The following is a 15,731-nucleotide window of genomic DNA, read 5'->3' as shown; positions in this document are numbered from 1 at the left end:
TATTTATAAAAAATCAAAGTAATACTTTTAGTACTATTGATATTGATTGACTAAAAATAATCTTAATTATTATTAAGGCAATTAATAGGTATTTAGCTTTAAAAAGTCTTCAAATATATGAATTATATATTCATAGAATCAATTAGTAAGACAGTTATATTAGATAATCTAATTAATAATTTACTTTTTAAATTATATCCCTTTTCAATAATGAATATAAGATTTCTTCCATGGAAATATTTGTGACAATTTCATTAAATTACAATTAATAAAATATAAAATATAATTAAGAAAATAAAATTATAAAATTAACAAAACATGAATATTTATAATTTTTAAAAAATATACATACATACATTTTTTTTAGATTTTTTGATCTGAAAGGAGGGCGTAAACCCATGAAAACTAGCACTGCTGCTGCTCGCCATGAATGGCTCTTGAAACTCGTCTGGGGAAGGTGGCACCCATGCGATCCTGATCCATTATCTCACTCAACTCTTGAGGAGTCTCTAGGAAAACCTGAAGACCTATCGGACGGTTGAGCGCCATCTTGGCCATGGTGTCAGCCGCCCTATTCTGCTCCCTATAAACGTGCTTGAAGACCACTTCCTGTATGCTAGCCGCTTCGTGGACTGCTCTCTGAATGACATTGTTGCCGCCAGCAGCCCCTCGCATGGCTGCGTTCATCATCTCTACCATCTTCTTAGAGTCACACTCCACGATCAGATTGGTGGCACCGAAGGTCTTCGCAACGCAGAGTCCCATAAGGATGCCCCAAGCCTCCGCATCATCACCGGAGCAGCTTCCAATCCGGTGGATGTACCCTCTACACCAGTCACCTCTCGGGTTTTAGATAATACATACACTTATGCACTATACTAATAATAATACAAAATTTAAATGTTACTTTTTTAACAAAAAATTTCTAAATTGAATATTGATTGGACTAAAAATAATCTTAATTGTTATTAAGGCAATTAATAGGTATTTAGCTTTAAAAAATCTTCAAATATATGAATTATATATGCATAGAATCAATTAGTAGGACAATTATATTAGGTATAATCTAATTAATAATTTACTTTTTAAATTATATCCCTTTTCAATAATGAATATAAGATTTCTTCCATGGAAATATTTGTGACAATTTCATTAAATTATAATTAATAAAATATGAAATATAATTAAGAAAAATAAAATTAAAAAATTAAAAAAAACATTAATATTTATAATTTTAAATAAATATACATACATACACCAAGACTATGTAGTCTAATGGTACCCGGGTTGGATTTTCATTTGGAAGGTTTTGAGTTCAAGCCTGAGTGGAGGCGTTATTGGTTCTTTGTGTTTTAGTAGGTTGAGAAAGTATATGAACAGATACTAATGTAATAGAGCCAGTAGCATTCAAAAAAAAAAAAAAAAAAACATACATACACTTTTTTTTTAGATAATACATACACTTATGCACTATACTAATAATAATACAAAATTTAAATGTTACTTTTTTTTTTAATTTCTAAATGTAATTTTTAATTATAAATCAATGAGTGCACATAATAGTGTTTATTTCAGTGTATTTTAGAGAATGAGATTACAGGCTTTATATACACAAAGAAGAGCTAAATGATAGGAAACTAACATAGAATTATTCTAACAATCCTAATAATGCTAACTGCTCAATAAAATCTATCAATATAAATTATAATTAATGAAATTATATTATATAACTTTCCTATGTACATATTAATAAATATTATGGGTATATACAATGTATTATACAATCATATAAGGAAATGCATCTGATTAGAGTTTAGATTTACTCATACAAAATTTAAAATTTACATTTTTTAAATTGATTTTTAAGTATTTATAATTTTGTTAGTTATTATACATATTTTTAGAATTAAAATATATATGAAATATAATTAGGAATAAATCAACTTAATTGTGTGAATTTTTTCAATAAATTTATCTAAATCTGTAATGATTAGAGATTATATTAATCATACAAAATTTAAATTTTGTATGTTACGAAAATAGATACTTGACCAAATATATAAAAGTCCAACTATATTATTATATATTGTAGAGTTTAACATCTTTTCGTTTTTGTCTATTTTCAATTTTAAATTCTTAATAACAAAATTTTTTCGTGCAACGAACGAGTAAAACACTATAGTTTAAAAAATACAATTTGATAAATGTCATAAATTAATTAGTATAATATCATTTTTGTTTATAATAATTTAAGAAAAAAATAAGTAATTCAAATATGTGAATCAATGATTTCAAAATGAAATTAATATACAGTTACAAATAAATATAGCATGACTATATTTATTTTAATTAGTTTTAATTTTTTTTTAATGAAATGACTTTTCTTTATCAGTTTTTGATGGGAGACCAAGGGAGTGTTTGTGTTGCCGGAAAATATTTTAAAAATAAAAATACTCACTAATAAAAAATAATTTTAAAATATTTTTTAACCCCTAATAACATGTGTAAATCTTATATTTTTTTAAAAAAATACAAATTGATAAATATCATAAATTAATTAGTACAATATTATTTCTGTTTATAATAATTAAAGAAAAAATAAATAATTCAAATATGTGAAGCAATGATTTCAAAATGAAATTAATCTATCTATACTATTAATAAAAGTAAATAATAATTTACACCCATCTATATCTATATTATTAATAAAAGTAAAATCTTCCATTAAAATGTCTCTTACCCCTTATGATACGAGATTCCCCTTCAAGTTCTAGCATAATTTACATCAATCTATATCTATACTATAATTTCGGTGTAATTTTATATGGAATAAATTATTATTTCCACCACTCTATATCAATACTATTAATAAAAGTAAAATCTTTCATAAATAATGTTTAATAATTGACAAATTCTATTAGGCAATAAAAATTACTATTATAAAATCTTTTGTACTATGGACACATTATTTTTAATTATTTCACTTTAATAATATTATATCTTATTTATAAAAATTCAAAGTAATACTTTTAGTACTATTGAATACTAGTATTTGCACCCGTGCGATGCACGGAATGGATTTGTTGTAATATATTAAAAATATATGAATCGATATGTAATTATTTAAATTAAAACATTAAATATTATATAAGAATTATATAATGAAATTAAAGATATGATTTGAATCGTTTATATATTTTGATGTTATCATTGCTTGAATTTGTGTAAATAATTGCTCAAATTAATAGCTAATGTCTAGATGTACGGATGCGGTCCTATAATTTTGAAGATTTTATTTATCATTGTTTAGTATTTTCATACATTAGGCAAATGTGCTCGTTCTCAAACAACTCAGTTATAGAAATGAATTGCTATCCTTATTCATTTGTATGGAAGATATATATTTTTGTCTAGATATATATCAATTTTTTCATTTAAAAAAAAAATTAATATCACCGATTATATTTACACATTATTGAAACCTCGGACGACATTGGTAGTGACAACACAATCTTGTTCATCTTCGTCTAGAACTAACATCTTCTCCATCAGGACGGGTTACTTGGGTGAAAATATATAACGGTAGAATATCACTCAATTAGTTATCCTTTTATATTTTCAGTCAATTCGTAATATCAGATTCATTTTCAACCAATTATTCTTTTTTATTTTTAGTCAATTAGAATATCAAATGCAGTGATATTTTTACCTAACTTTCGTTCCATTTTTAATTGAAGATGTAGATATTATTATTGAAATATTTCCGTTTCATTTTTAATTTACTTTTACTGTTGTTTAAAATATGCATTTACTATTGATAATGTAGAATATTATTATTGGAATATTTTCCTCCAACTTTTAATTTCCATTCCATTTTTAGTTAAAATGTAATGTTCTTACCATTTTTTTTAGTCAATTATAGATCATTTTTTATTTGCACTCAATTATTAATATTCATTTTCTTTAATATTTTCAGTTAATTAGTAATATTATATTCATTTTCAGTCAATTATTATTATTATTTTTTTTATTTCCAATCAATTAGTCAATTAGAATATAGATGCAATGATATTTTTACCTAATTTTCGTTCCATTTTAATTTGATGATGTAGAATATTATTAATGAAATATTTTCGTTTCATTTTTAATTTATCTTTACTATTTTTTAAAATATGTCTTCTTTTTTTTTTTTACATCAAAAAGGGTTGAGCCTAAATATGTCTTTACTATTGATGATGTAAAATATTATTATTGAAATATTTCCTTTACTTCTAACCACACACACACACACACACCGACACACACACACACACACAAAAAAAAAAAAAAAAAAAAAAAAAAAAAAAAAAAAAAAAAAGAAGACTTTGGACTTCTCAATATTTGCCCACATTGATTTTTTTTTTTGGTAAACCCAGGATTTTCACCGTCGAACACAGTGACTAATCCCCCGCTAAATTGCAAGCACCTCTTTTGGGTGAGACAGCTGGCTTAGAGATTTAAGGCTGCTCCATTCCCAATCCAAGGATTGAACCCTTGACATTTGGTTAAGGATGGATGAGTCCCTTACACTCAACCACACCCTCCAAGTTACTTGCCTACATTGATGGGCAAGCAATTATGTTTGTAAGGGAGCATTGCTCCTCTTTCCAAACATTTTCAATGTGAGATCAAAATGATCCCACATCATTTACAAAGGGAGCCCGTGACTCTCTTTTGTCATCTTCTAATTTTTTTAACAAAATTTAATTTTATTTTGTATATCGTTTTGTTTGAATTATTATTATTATTATTATTATTATTATTATTATTATTATTATTATTATTATTATTGACAAATTCCCCATTTTAACAATTTATCTTTAATCAAAACACCAAAAATATTATTTAATAACTAAGTAATTTGCTCCAAATTGTTAAAAACTAAAACAACACATACATTTTGGGTTAATCTTTCCTAATCCCCAATAATAAATAAATAAAACTAAAATAAGAAGACAAAGCTAATGTTTCTTAAATAAGAACCTTTTGACTTCTGAATACTCGTCATATCGATGGGCAAACAATTATGTTTGTACCTCTTAATATAGAGGAGCTCTAGAGCTCATCTTTTCAAACATTTTCAATTTGGGATGAAAATGAACCAACATCATTTACAAAGGGAGCATGTGGCTCCCCTTTGTCTTTTTTTTTTTTTTTTTTTTTTTTTGTTAATTTTAATTTTATTTTGTATATAGTTTTGTTTGGATTATTATTATTATTATTATTATTATTATTATTATTATTATTATTATTATTATTGTTGTTGTTGTTGTTGTTGTTGTTGTTGTTGTTGTTGTTGTTATTGTTGTTGTAATTTGATTATTTGGCAAATTCACCAAAATTTTAAGAAATTCGTCTGTTTAATATTTTAAATTTAATCGAAAAATTAAAATATTATTTAATAACTTAGCAATTTGCTTCAAATTGCTAAAAACTAAAACAACACATACATTTTGGGTTAATCTTTTCAAACCCCACTAATAATAAATAAATAAATAAATAATAAATTAATTAATAAATTAATAAAAACTAAATTAAGAAGACAACGCTAAAACTTCTTAAATAAGAACCTTTTGACTTCTTAATACTTGGCCACATTGATGTGCAAGTAATTATGTTTGTAAGAGGAGTTTTGCTCCTCTTATATAAATGAGCTTTCTCTTTTCAAACATTTTCAATATGTGATCAAATGATCCCACATCATTTGCAGAAGGAGTCTGTGACTCCTCTTTTTTTTTTTTTTTTTTAATTTAAATTTTATTTTGTATATAGTTTTGTTTGGATTATTATTATTATTTTATTTTTATTACTATTGTAGTTGTTGTTGTTATTGTTATTGTTATTATTGTTGTTATTATTGTTATTGTAATTTGATTATTTGGAGAATTCTCCAAAATTTTAAAAAATTCGCTTGTTTAACATTTTATATTTAATCAAAACATCAAAAATATTATTTAATAACTTAGCAATTTGCTCCAAACTGCTAAAAACTAAAACAACACATATACATTTTGGGTTAATCTTAGCCAAACCTTCTAATAAATTAAAAAAAAATTAAAATAAGAAGCCATTAAAATAAGGTTTCTTAAATAAGAGCCTTTTGAAACGTTGGGCTTCAATAGGTTGAGAAAGTCTATATGAACAGATACTACATGTAACACGGTGAATCGAATAGTTATGATGTGGAACCGTGTCCACTTTGCAAGGTGGACACAGTTCTATGTTCATAATTATTGAACTATATGTTCATAATTATAAAGCTAAATATTCAAAATCTTTGAACTTCATATTCATAATTATTGAACTCTATATTCACAACTACAAAACTCTATGTTCATAATTACTAAACTATATGTTCATAATTATAAAGCTATATATTCATAATTTTTAAACTTCATATTCACAAGTATTGAATCTCTATATTCATAATTAAATAACTATATGTTCATAATTATGTTCACACCTTTATGTTCATAATTTTAGAACTATATATTCATAATTTTTGAACTATATATTCATAATTATGAGCAATTTTAGAACCGTGTCTACCTTGCTAGGTGGACACAATTCCACAGCATAATTTAATGTGTCAATAGTACTCAAAAAATAAAATATTTACCTTTGGACTTCTCAATACTTGTCCACATTGATGGACAAACAATTATATTTGTAAGAAGAGCATTGCTCCTCTTATATAAAGGAGCTCAAAAGCTCCTTTTCCAAACATTTTCAATGTGGGATCAAAATGATGGCAAATTATGTTGTGCATCCGTATGCACCATGCACGGTGCATACGGATGCAAAAACGACGTCGTTTTATTAAAAATGCGCCTCCCCTTAAAAAAAAAATCAGGTTCGATTCCCAGCAACAACATATGAACTATAATTCCATAATCAATGAACTATAATTCCAGAATCGATGAACTATAATTCCAGAATCTAATCTATGAACTAAAAATTCCAGAATGAATGAACTAAAATTCCATAATCTATGAACTAAAATTTCAGAATCGATGAACTATAACTCCAGAATCGATGAACTATAATTCCATAATCTATGAACTATAATTCCATAATCTATGAACTAAAATTCCAAAATAAATGAACAATATAATGATGTTGCTAGGAATCGAACCTGAATTTTTTTTTTAAGGGGAGACGCGCGTTTTTAATAAAACGACGTCGTTTTTGCATCCGTATGCACCATGCATGGTGCATACGGATGCACAGCATAACTATCCCAAAATGATCCAACATCATTTACAAAGGGGAGCCTGTGGCTCCTTTTTGTCTTTTTTTTTTTAATTTTATTTTGTATATAGTTTTGTTTGGATTATTAATATTATTATTATTATTATTATTATTATTATTATTATTATTATTATTATTATTATTATTATTGTAATAAATGTTTGTATATCGTTTTGTTTGGATATATATTCATAATTTTTAAATTTTATATTCACAATTATTGAATCTCTATATTCATAATTACATAACTATATATTTATAATTATGTTCACAGCACTATGTTTATAATTGTAGAACTATATATTCATAATTATGAACAATTTTTTAACTTGTCTACTTTGCAAGGTGGACACGGTGCCACAGCATAATTTGTCGGGTTAATAGTACTAAAAAAAAGTCTTTGGACTTCTCAGTGCCCACATTACCAGGACTATATGGTCTAATGGTACCCGGGTTGGACTTCCATTTGGAAGGTTGTGAGTTCGAGCCTCGGTGGAGGCGTTATTAGCTCTTTGTGTTTCAGTAGGTTGAGAAAGTATATGAACAGATACTACATTGTAATAGAGCTAGTAGCATTCAAAAAAAAAAATAACATTGATGGGCAAGCAATTATATGTTTGTAAGATGAGCAAAGATCCTCTTATATTGGGCCAAAAAAATAACATTGATGGGCAAGCAATTATATGTTTGTAAGATGAGCAAAGATCCTCTTATATTGGGCACATTTTCAATGTGGGATCAAAATGATCCCACATCATTTACAAAGGGGAGTCACCTTTGTCTTTTTTTTTTTTTTTTTTTTTAAAAATTTTAATTTGTATATAGTTTTGTTTGGATTATTATTATTATTATTATTATTATTATTATTATTATTATTATTATTATTATTATTTACGAATTAATAGATTTTATTTAATTTCCATTTGAGATTTACTTACCAAATAAGCTTTACTACAAAAGTTTGGGCGGGAAAATGAATTAGGATAGTTTGTTTTTAATTATATATAGATAGATTGATTCTATTTCATTTTTTAAGCAAAATCTTCCTTAAAAGATTAATAGTAAAATAAAGCTAACTTATTAATAACCGATTCTATTACATTTTTTTACGCAGAATTTTTTTTAAAGATTAATAGTAAAATAAGGTTAAATTATTAATAACTAATTCTATTCTACTTTTTATGCAAAATCTTTCCTAAAAGATTAATAGTAAGTATCTTAGTGATTCTTTTTTTTTTTTTTTTATACTGGTTATTGATTCTTTTCCATTATTCAGAGTGTAAAAATTTACATGGCTAACATTTCCTTCCATTCATTTCCATTTTTCCATGTTATTATTATTATTATTATTATTATTATTATTATTATTATTATTATTATTATTATTATTATTATTATTATTAATTTCCTTCCCAATATTATTCTATATTGCTTTGGCGTACGACTTCCTTCCATTCATTTCCATTTTTCAATATTATTATTAATTGTTTAGGCGGGAACTTGTAAAGGATGATATTGTTTTTATTAATTAATATAGAATATAGATTACCAATTAAAATTAAAGTTTTTATTATAATTGAACAATAATATTACCAATTATTATTTGAAGATTTTGTAAAACAATAAGTAAAGTTGTATTACATAGTTATATTTCATTTTTTAAGCAAAATCTTCCTTAAAGATTAATAGTAAAATAAAGCTAAATTATTAATAACCAATTCTATTACATTTTTTTACACAGAATTTTTCTTAAAGATTAATATAGTAAAATAAAGCTAAATTATTAATAACCGATTTTATTATATTTTTTTACGCATAATTTTTGTTAAATATTAATAGTAAAATAAGGCTAAATTATTAATAACCAATTCTATTCTATTTTTTATGCAAAATCTTCCGTAAAAGATTAATAGTAAAATATCTTAATGGTTATTTTCCTTATACTGCTTATTGATTCTTTTCCATTTTTCAGAGTGTAGAAAACATTCATATGACTAATATTTCCTTCCATTATTTTCCATATTTCCATATTATTATTAATTTTCTTCCCAATATTATTATTAATTGTTTGGGCGTACGACTTCCTTCAATTTTTTTTCATTTTTTCATATTATTATTAATATTAATTGTTTAGGTACGAACTTGTAAAGGAGGATTTGTTTTTATTAATTAATATAGAATATAAATATAGATTAATTTAGAATATAGATTACCAATTAAAATTATATTTTTTTTTCAATATTATATTAAACAATAATATTACCAATTATTATTATCACTATTATCATTATTATTAGTATTATTATTACGGAGTAATTATGGCGATCCCATAATTACGCCAAAAAATAAATACACTTTTGACCTATACAATGAGGAATTGAGCATGGACTTCATAACAGTCAAAACCGGCACCATGAGAATAAAACACCTTAACAAATCAGAACTTCAAAAGTCCGATTACTTCAATTATCAACAGAAAAAACTAAGAAGAATATAATAATAGTCAATTGGTGTATTAAAGGCGATTCCTGCTATATCTTGTCGTGTATATTACAATAGAAACACTTAACCACTCCCCATTCTCCAATCACCCGTGAGTCACACATTTTATTGTGTGGCACTTTAAATTCTTGACCAATGACAGTATAACAAAAAAATGAAGAGAGAGATTAGAGGAGTCAGCACTCATCATCCCTTTAAACGGGTAGGAGTAGGCACCACTCAAAGAGGGATTCACGTGAGACTGCCTTTCATCAATGATAATGAAACTTCAATAGAAGCAAAAAATCAATATATGAAATGGACTTGGAGTAACCGTAGAAATATTCAAAATAAATCATAATCTAGGCATATGATATGAATAGCTTTTCGCTGAAAAAAGTATTAAATTTGGACAATACAACCATGAAAAACGTATTGTATCTAATCCAATCAAACTACTTGGATGATAAACCTACCGTTAATTTCGAAACGCGGCTAAACTGAATGATCAAGGCTGGAGACATAGTGGAAAAAAAAGGGATGCAATATAAAATGAAGACTTATAATTTTGTAGTCATCAACTCATTGTATTTATAGGTGAAAAATATGAGAATTAAAAATTTGTAAAATTTTTCAAAAAGAAAGTTTATTTATTTATTTAAGGTATTGTCCTAATCAATTCATTATATTGATATTCCTAATCAATTCATTATATTAATATTCCTAATTAATCTTATTCTTAATTAATTCATAATATAGATATTACTAAATTTCCATTTTTCATTTGCTTACCAAATAAGCTTTATTAAGTCTTTGACCAATAAAATATAAAATATTTAATTAATTTAACTACAAAAGTTTGAGCGGGAAAATGAAATAGGAGGATTTTACTTTTATATATACTAGTATTTGCGCTCGTGCGTTGCACGGAATGAATTTGTTATAATATTTTAAAAATATTTAGATCGATATACAATTGTATAAATTATAACATCGAATATTATAAAATATAATTGAAGAATTGAGTTGCACCGATTATGTTTTCTGATGTTATCAATACTTGAATTCGAGTAAATAATTGCCCAATTAATAGTTAACGTGTAGATATACGCATTCGGTGTTGCAACTTTAGAGATTTTATATATCAGTGTTTATAATTTGTATTAATTGGACTAATTAGCTCGTTGTCTAGCAACTCAGTTATAGAAATTATTTATACGGAAGATATATTTTCTATGTAGATATATAGCAATTTTGTCATCTTTGTATATAAAAAACCATAATATCAATAACTTGAATTATACATTATTGAAAATCTCTTTGTAGACAACATTGGTAGTAGTAACGGAATTTTATCCATTCTCGTCTAGAGTTAAAACCATCAGACCATCAGGATGGATGACTCGGGAAAAATTCACATACAATAAACTGTGATTAAAGACGAGTTGTTTTAGTAATAACTCAACGTGAGTTAGTGTTTGACCCTGACTTTTGTTGATAGTCATGGCATATGCGAGCATCAACGTGAATTATTTTCGTTAGAACTTGAATGGCAATCTCGTATCAGAAGGGCGAAAGACATTTTAATTGAAGATTTTACTTTTATTAATAGTATAAATATAGATTGGTGTAAATAATAATTAATAAATTATTATTTTCTTATAAAATTACATATAATTTCAAATGAATTTTCTCATTTATTACGCATAATTTGTTTCCATTATTCTCACAATTATAATGGTTTAATTATTCTCAGCATTTGATAATCATCATCCATTTTTAAGTACACATTGACTTCAATGTGTGATAAAAATTCATTAGATATTAGTTAATTTTCATATAAAATTTTGTTACCAATTAAGCTTTATTAAATTTTTTTACCAATTAATTAATATTCATATTCATTTGGGCGGGAATGTTGAAGATGACAATTTTACTTTTATTAATAGTATAAATTGGTGTAAATAATAATTAATAAATTATTATTTGTTTATAAAATTACGCAGAATTTCAAACGAATTTTCTCATTTGTTACGTAAAATTTGTATCCATTATTTTTGTAATTATAATAATTTAATTATTCTCATAATTTGGTAACCATTTTTCATTTTTATATACATATTGACTTTAATCTGTGGTAACAATTCATTAGATATTAGTTAATTTTCATATAAAATTTTGTTACCAATTAAGCTTTATTATTTTTTACTAATTAATTAATATTCATATTAATTTGGGTTGGGATGTTGTAAAGGAGGATTTTACTTTTATTAAAGTCATTTCACTAAGAACTTGGAGGGTGTGGTTGAGTGGAAGGGACGCATTCATCCTTATTAACCAAAGACAAGGATTTGATCATTGCCTTTGGGAATTGAGCAACTTTAAATCTCCAGGCCAGCCTTAGTTAGCCCTTTCACCCAAAAGAGGGGCATTAGTCACTTTATCTAATCATATTATATTAATTTCATTTTGAAATCATTGGTTCACATATTTAATTTATTTATTTTTTCTTTAATTATTCTCGTTGTAAACATAAATGATATTGCAATAATTAATTTATAATATTTATCAAATTGTATTTTTTTTAAATGTAAAATTTTCTCATGTTTAGGGATTAAAAATATTTTAAAATTATTTTTTATTAGTAAGTATTTTTATTTCTAAAATATTTTCCAGCAACCCAAACACTCCCTTAGTCTCTAATAAAAAACTGAAAAATAAAAGTTATTTCATTAAGAAAATTAAAACTAATTAAAGTAAATATAATCATGCTATATTTATTTGTAACTGTATATTAATTTCATTTTGAAATCATTGGTTCACATCTTTGAATTATTTATTTTTTTCTTTAACTATTATAAACAAAAATTATGATATTTATCAAATTGTATTTATATAACATTTGCACATGTTATGAGGTGTTAAAAAATATTTCAAATTATTTTTTATTAGCATGTATTTTTATTTTAAAATATTTTCCAGCAGGATGAACACTCCCTTAGGCTCCCATAAAAAAAAAAAAAAAAAAAAAAAAAAAAAAAAAAAAAAAAAAAAAAAACTGATAAAGAAAAGTCATTTCATTAAGAAAATTAAAACTAATTAAAGTAAATCTAATCATGCTATATTTATTTGCAATTGTATATTAATTTCATTTTGAAATCATTGGTTCACATTTTTGAATTATTTATTTTTTTCTTTAACTATTATAAACACAAAATTTGATATTTACCAAATTGTATTTTTAAAAATATATAACATTTACACATGTTATGAGGGGTTAAAAAATATTTTAAATTATTTTTTATTTGTATGTATTTTTATTTTAAAATATTTTTCAACAATCCAAACACTCCCTTAGCCTCCCATAAAAAAAACTGACAAAGAAATGCCATTTCATTAAGGAAATTAAAATTAATTAAAGTAAATCTAATCATGCTATATTTATTTGTAACTGTATATTAATTTCATTTTGAAATCATTGGTTCACATATTTGAATTTGTTTTTAATTATTATAATTTATAAACAGAAATGATATTGTACTAATTAATTTATGATATTTATCAAATTGTATTGTTTAAAAAATATAAGATTTACAAATAGTATGAGGGGTTACAAAATATTTTAAAATTATTTTTTATTAGTAAGTATTTAAAAAAAATAAAAATTCCACCAACTCAACACTCCCTTAGCCTCCCATAAACAATTGATAAAGAAAAGTCATATCATTAAGGGAATTAAAACTAATTAAAGTAAATGTACTCATACTATATTTATTTGTAACTATATATTAATTTCATTTTGAAATTATAGGTTCACATATTTGAATTATGTATTTTTTTTCTTTAATTATTATAAACATAAATGCTATTGTATTAATTAATTTATGATATTTATCAAATTGTATTTTTTAAAATATAGTGTTTTACTCGAGAATTTTTTTTGTTATTATGAATTTAAAATGAAATTAGAAAAATAAAAAGATTTTAAAATGTACAATATAATAATATAGTTGGACTTTTATATATTTGGTCAAGTATCTATTTTCATAACATACAAAATTAAAATTAAAATATTGTATGGTTAGTATAATATCTAATCATGTACATATTTAGATAAGTTTATAGAAAAAATTTATAAAATTAAATTGATTTATTACAAATTGTATTTCATATATATATTATAATTTCAAAAATATTAATAATAATAATAACTAAGAAAATTGTACTTAGAAATCAATAAAAATGTAAATTCTAAATTTTGTATGAATAAATATAAACTCTAATCGGACGCATATCCTTATATGATTGAATAATACATTGTATATACACATAATATTTATTAATATGTATATATAAAAATTCTATAATATAATTCATTCATTATAATTTGTATTAATAGATTTATATTTTAAAATTTAAAAAGCTGTGTTATATTTTCAGTAAAACATAAACATATTCATTCGTTTTTCTTAATATTTCATTTCCTTTTGAGTATATTCATTTTTTTTTCCTTCATAAAAATAATTAATATTTATTTTTATTCATTTTTCCTAATAATTGTCAATTAATTGGCCTGATTTCCATGTCAATTAGGATATTAATAACGGATTTCTATTTGAAATATTCATTTCCTTTCTGATTAAAAAATAATATAATTATAAAAATATAATTACTGATTATATTTCTAATAAAATATTAATATATTCATTTCATTTTTCCTTCATAAATAATTAATATAAGTATAATAATTATAATCATATAATTACTGATTATATTTTAAATGAAATATGAGTATATTCATTTCCTTTTTCACTCATAGAAAGAGTTAATATTCATTTCCATTTATTTTTCCTTCATAATTTTTTCCTAATATTTCATGTGGTGGTTACTAATTTTTTCGTAGGGAAAACGGTGTTATATTTCCAATAAATTTTTAATATTAAATCTTTTTTTTATTTGGCCTGATTCCTGTGTCTATTAGTAACAAAATATTAATAATAGATTCTCGTGTGTAAAATTCATTTTTTCTGTTCATATTCATTTCCTTTTTCCTTCATAAATAATTAATATAATTATAATAATATAATTACTGATTATATTTTAAGTGAAATATGGATATATTCATTTCCTTTTTCATTCATAGAAAGAGTTAATATTTGTTTCCATTTCTTTTTCCTTCATAATTTTTTCCTAATATTTCATTTGGTGGTTACTAATTTTTTTTTTGTAGGGAAAATTGTGTTATATTTCCAATAAATTTTTAATATTAAATCCTTTTTTCATTTGGAATGATTCCCATGCCTATTAGTAACATAATATTAATAATAGATTTTCGTGTGTAAAATTCATTCCTATTTCTGGTCATAAAAACAATGTGGTACGTTTGTAATATTCATTTTCAATCACAAAAATAATTTGGTATGTGTTTAATAATCATTTCCTTTTTCCTTTACCCTAATTTTCTGTGTAGCAAATTTGTTATTTACTTATTAAGTACTTTTTTTTTTTAATTCGAGTCCATTTTTAATATTAATTTCTTTTTTCTTTTGGTCTGATTTCTGTGCCAAAAGCTGTGTTATATTCTTAGTGAAATATAAACATATTCATTCGTTTTTCATCATATTTCATTTCCTTTTGAATATATTTATTTCTTTTTTTTCCTTCATAAAAAGAATTAATATTGATTTTTATTCATTTTTCTTAATAATTGTCGATTAATTGGCCTGATTTTCATGTCGATTAGTAACATGATATTAATAACAGATTTCTTTGTGAAATATTCAATTCCTTTCTCGTTCATAAAAAGAATTAATATTCATTTCCACATAATTAAAAAGTAATATAATTATAAAAATATAATTACTGATTATATTTCCAGTAAACTATTAATATATTTATTTCATTTTTCCTTCATAAATAATTAATATAATTATAATAACTATAATCATATAATTACTGAT

At 23.7% G+C, this 15,731-nt stretch overlaps 1 protein-coding gene across 1 annotated transcript; it reads right to left on the bottom strand.

The window, feature by feature from the left end:
- Window positions 1-405: 405 nt before the first annotated feature.
- Window positions 406-765, bottom strand: LOC109190924. The gene has a single exon (XM_019341528.1). The coding sequence runs from the start codon at window positions 763-765 to the stop codon at window positions 406-408; it is 360 nt and encodes a 119-aa protein (XP_019197073.1).
- Between the last annotated feature and the right edge of the window lie 14,966 nt (window positions 766-15,731).

The sequence above is a fragment of the Ipomoea nil genome, unplaced genomic scaffold (assembly GCF_001879475.1).
Source record: "Ipomoea nil cultivar Tokyo-kokei standard unplaced genomic scaffold, Asagao_1.1 scaffold1596, whole genome shotgun sequence".
Taxonomy (NCBI): domain Eukaryota; kingdom Viridiplantae; phylum Streptophyta; class Magnoliopsida; order Solanales; family Convolvulaceae; genus Ipomoea; species Ipomoea nil.
The sequence above is the reverse complement of the archived record's forward strand: the minus strand, read 5'-3'. Positions and strand labels throughout refer to the sequence as shown.

What these genes read in the sequence shown, in the direction of transcription:
- LOC109190924 (XM_019341528.1), bottom strand. Translation starts at nt 765, where the DNA reads ATGGGACTCTGCGTTGCGAAGACCTTCGGTGCCACCAATCTGATCGTG.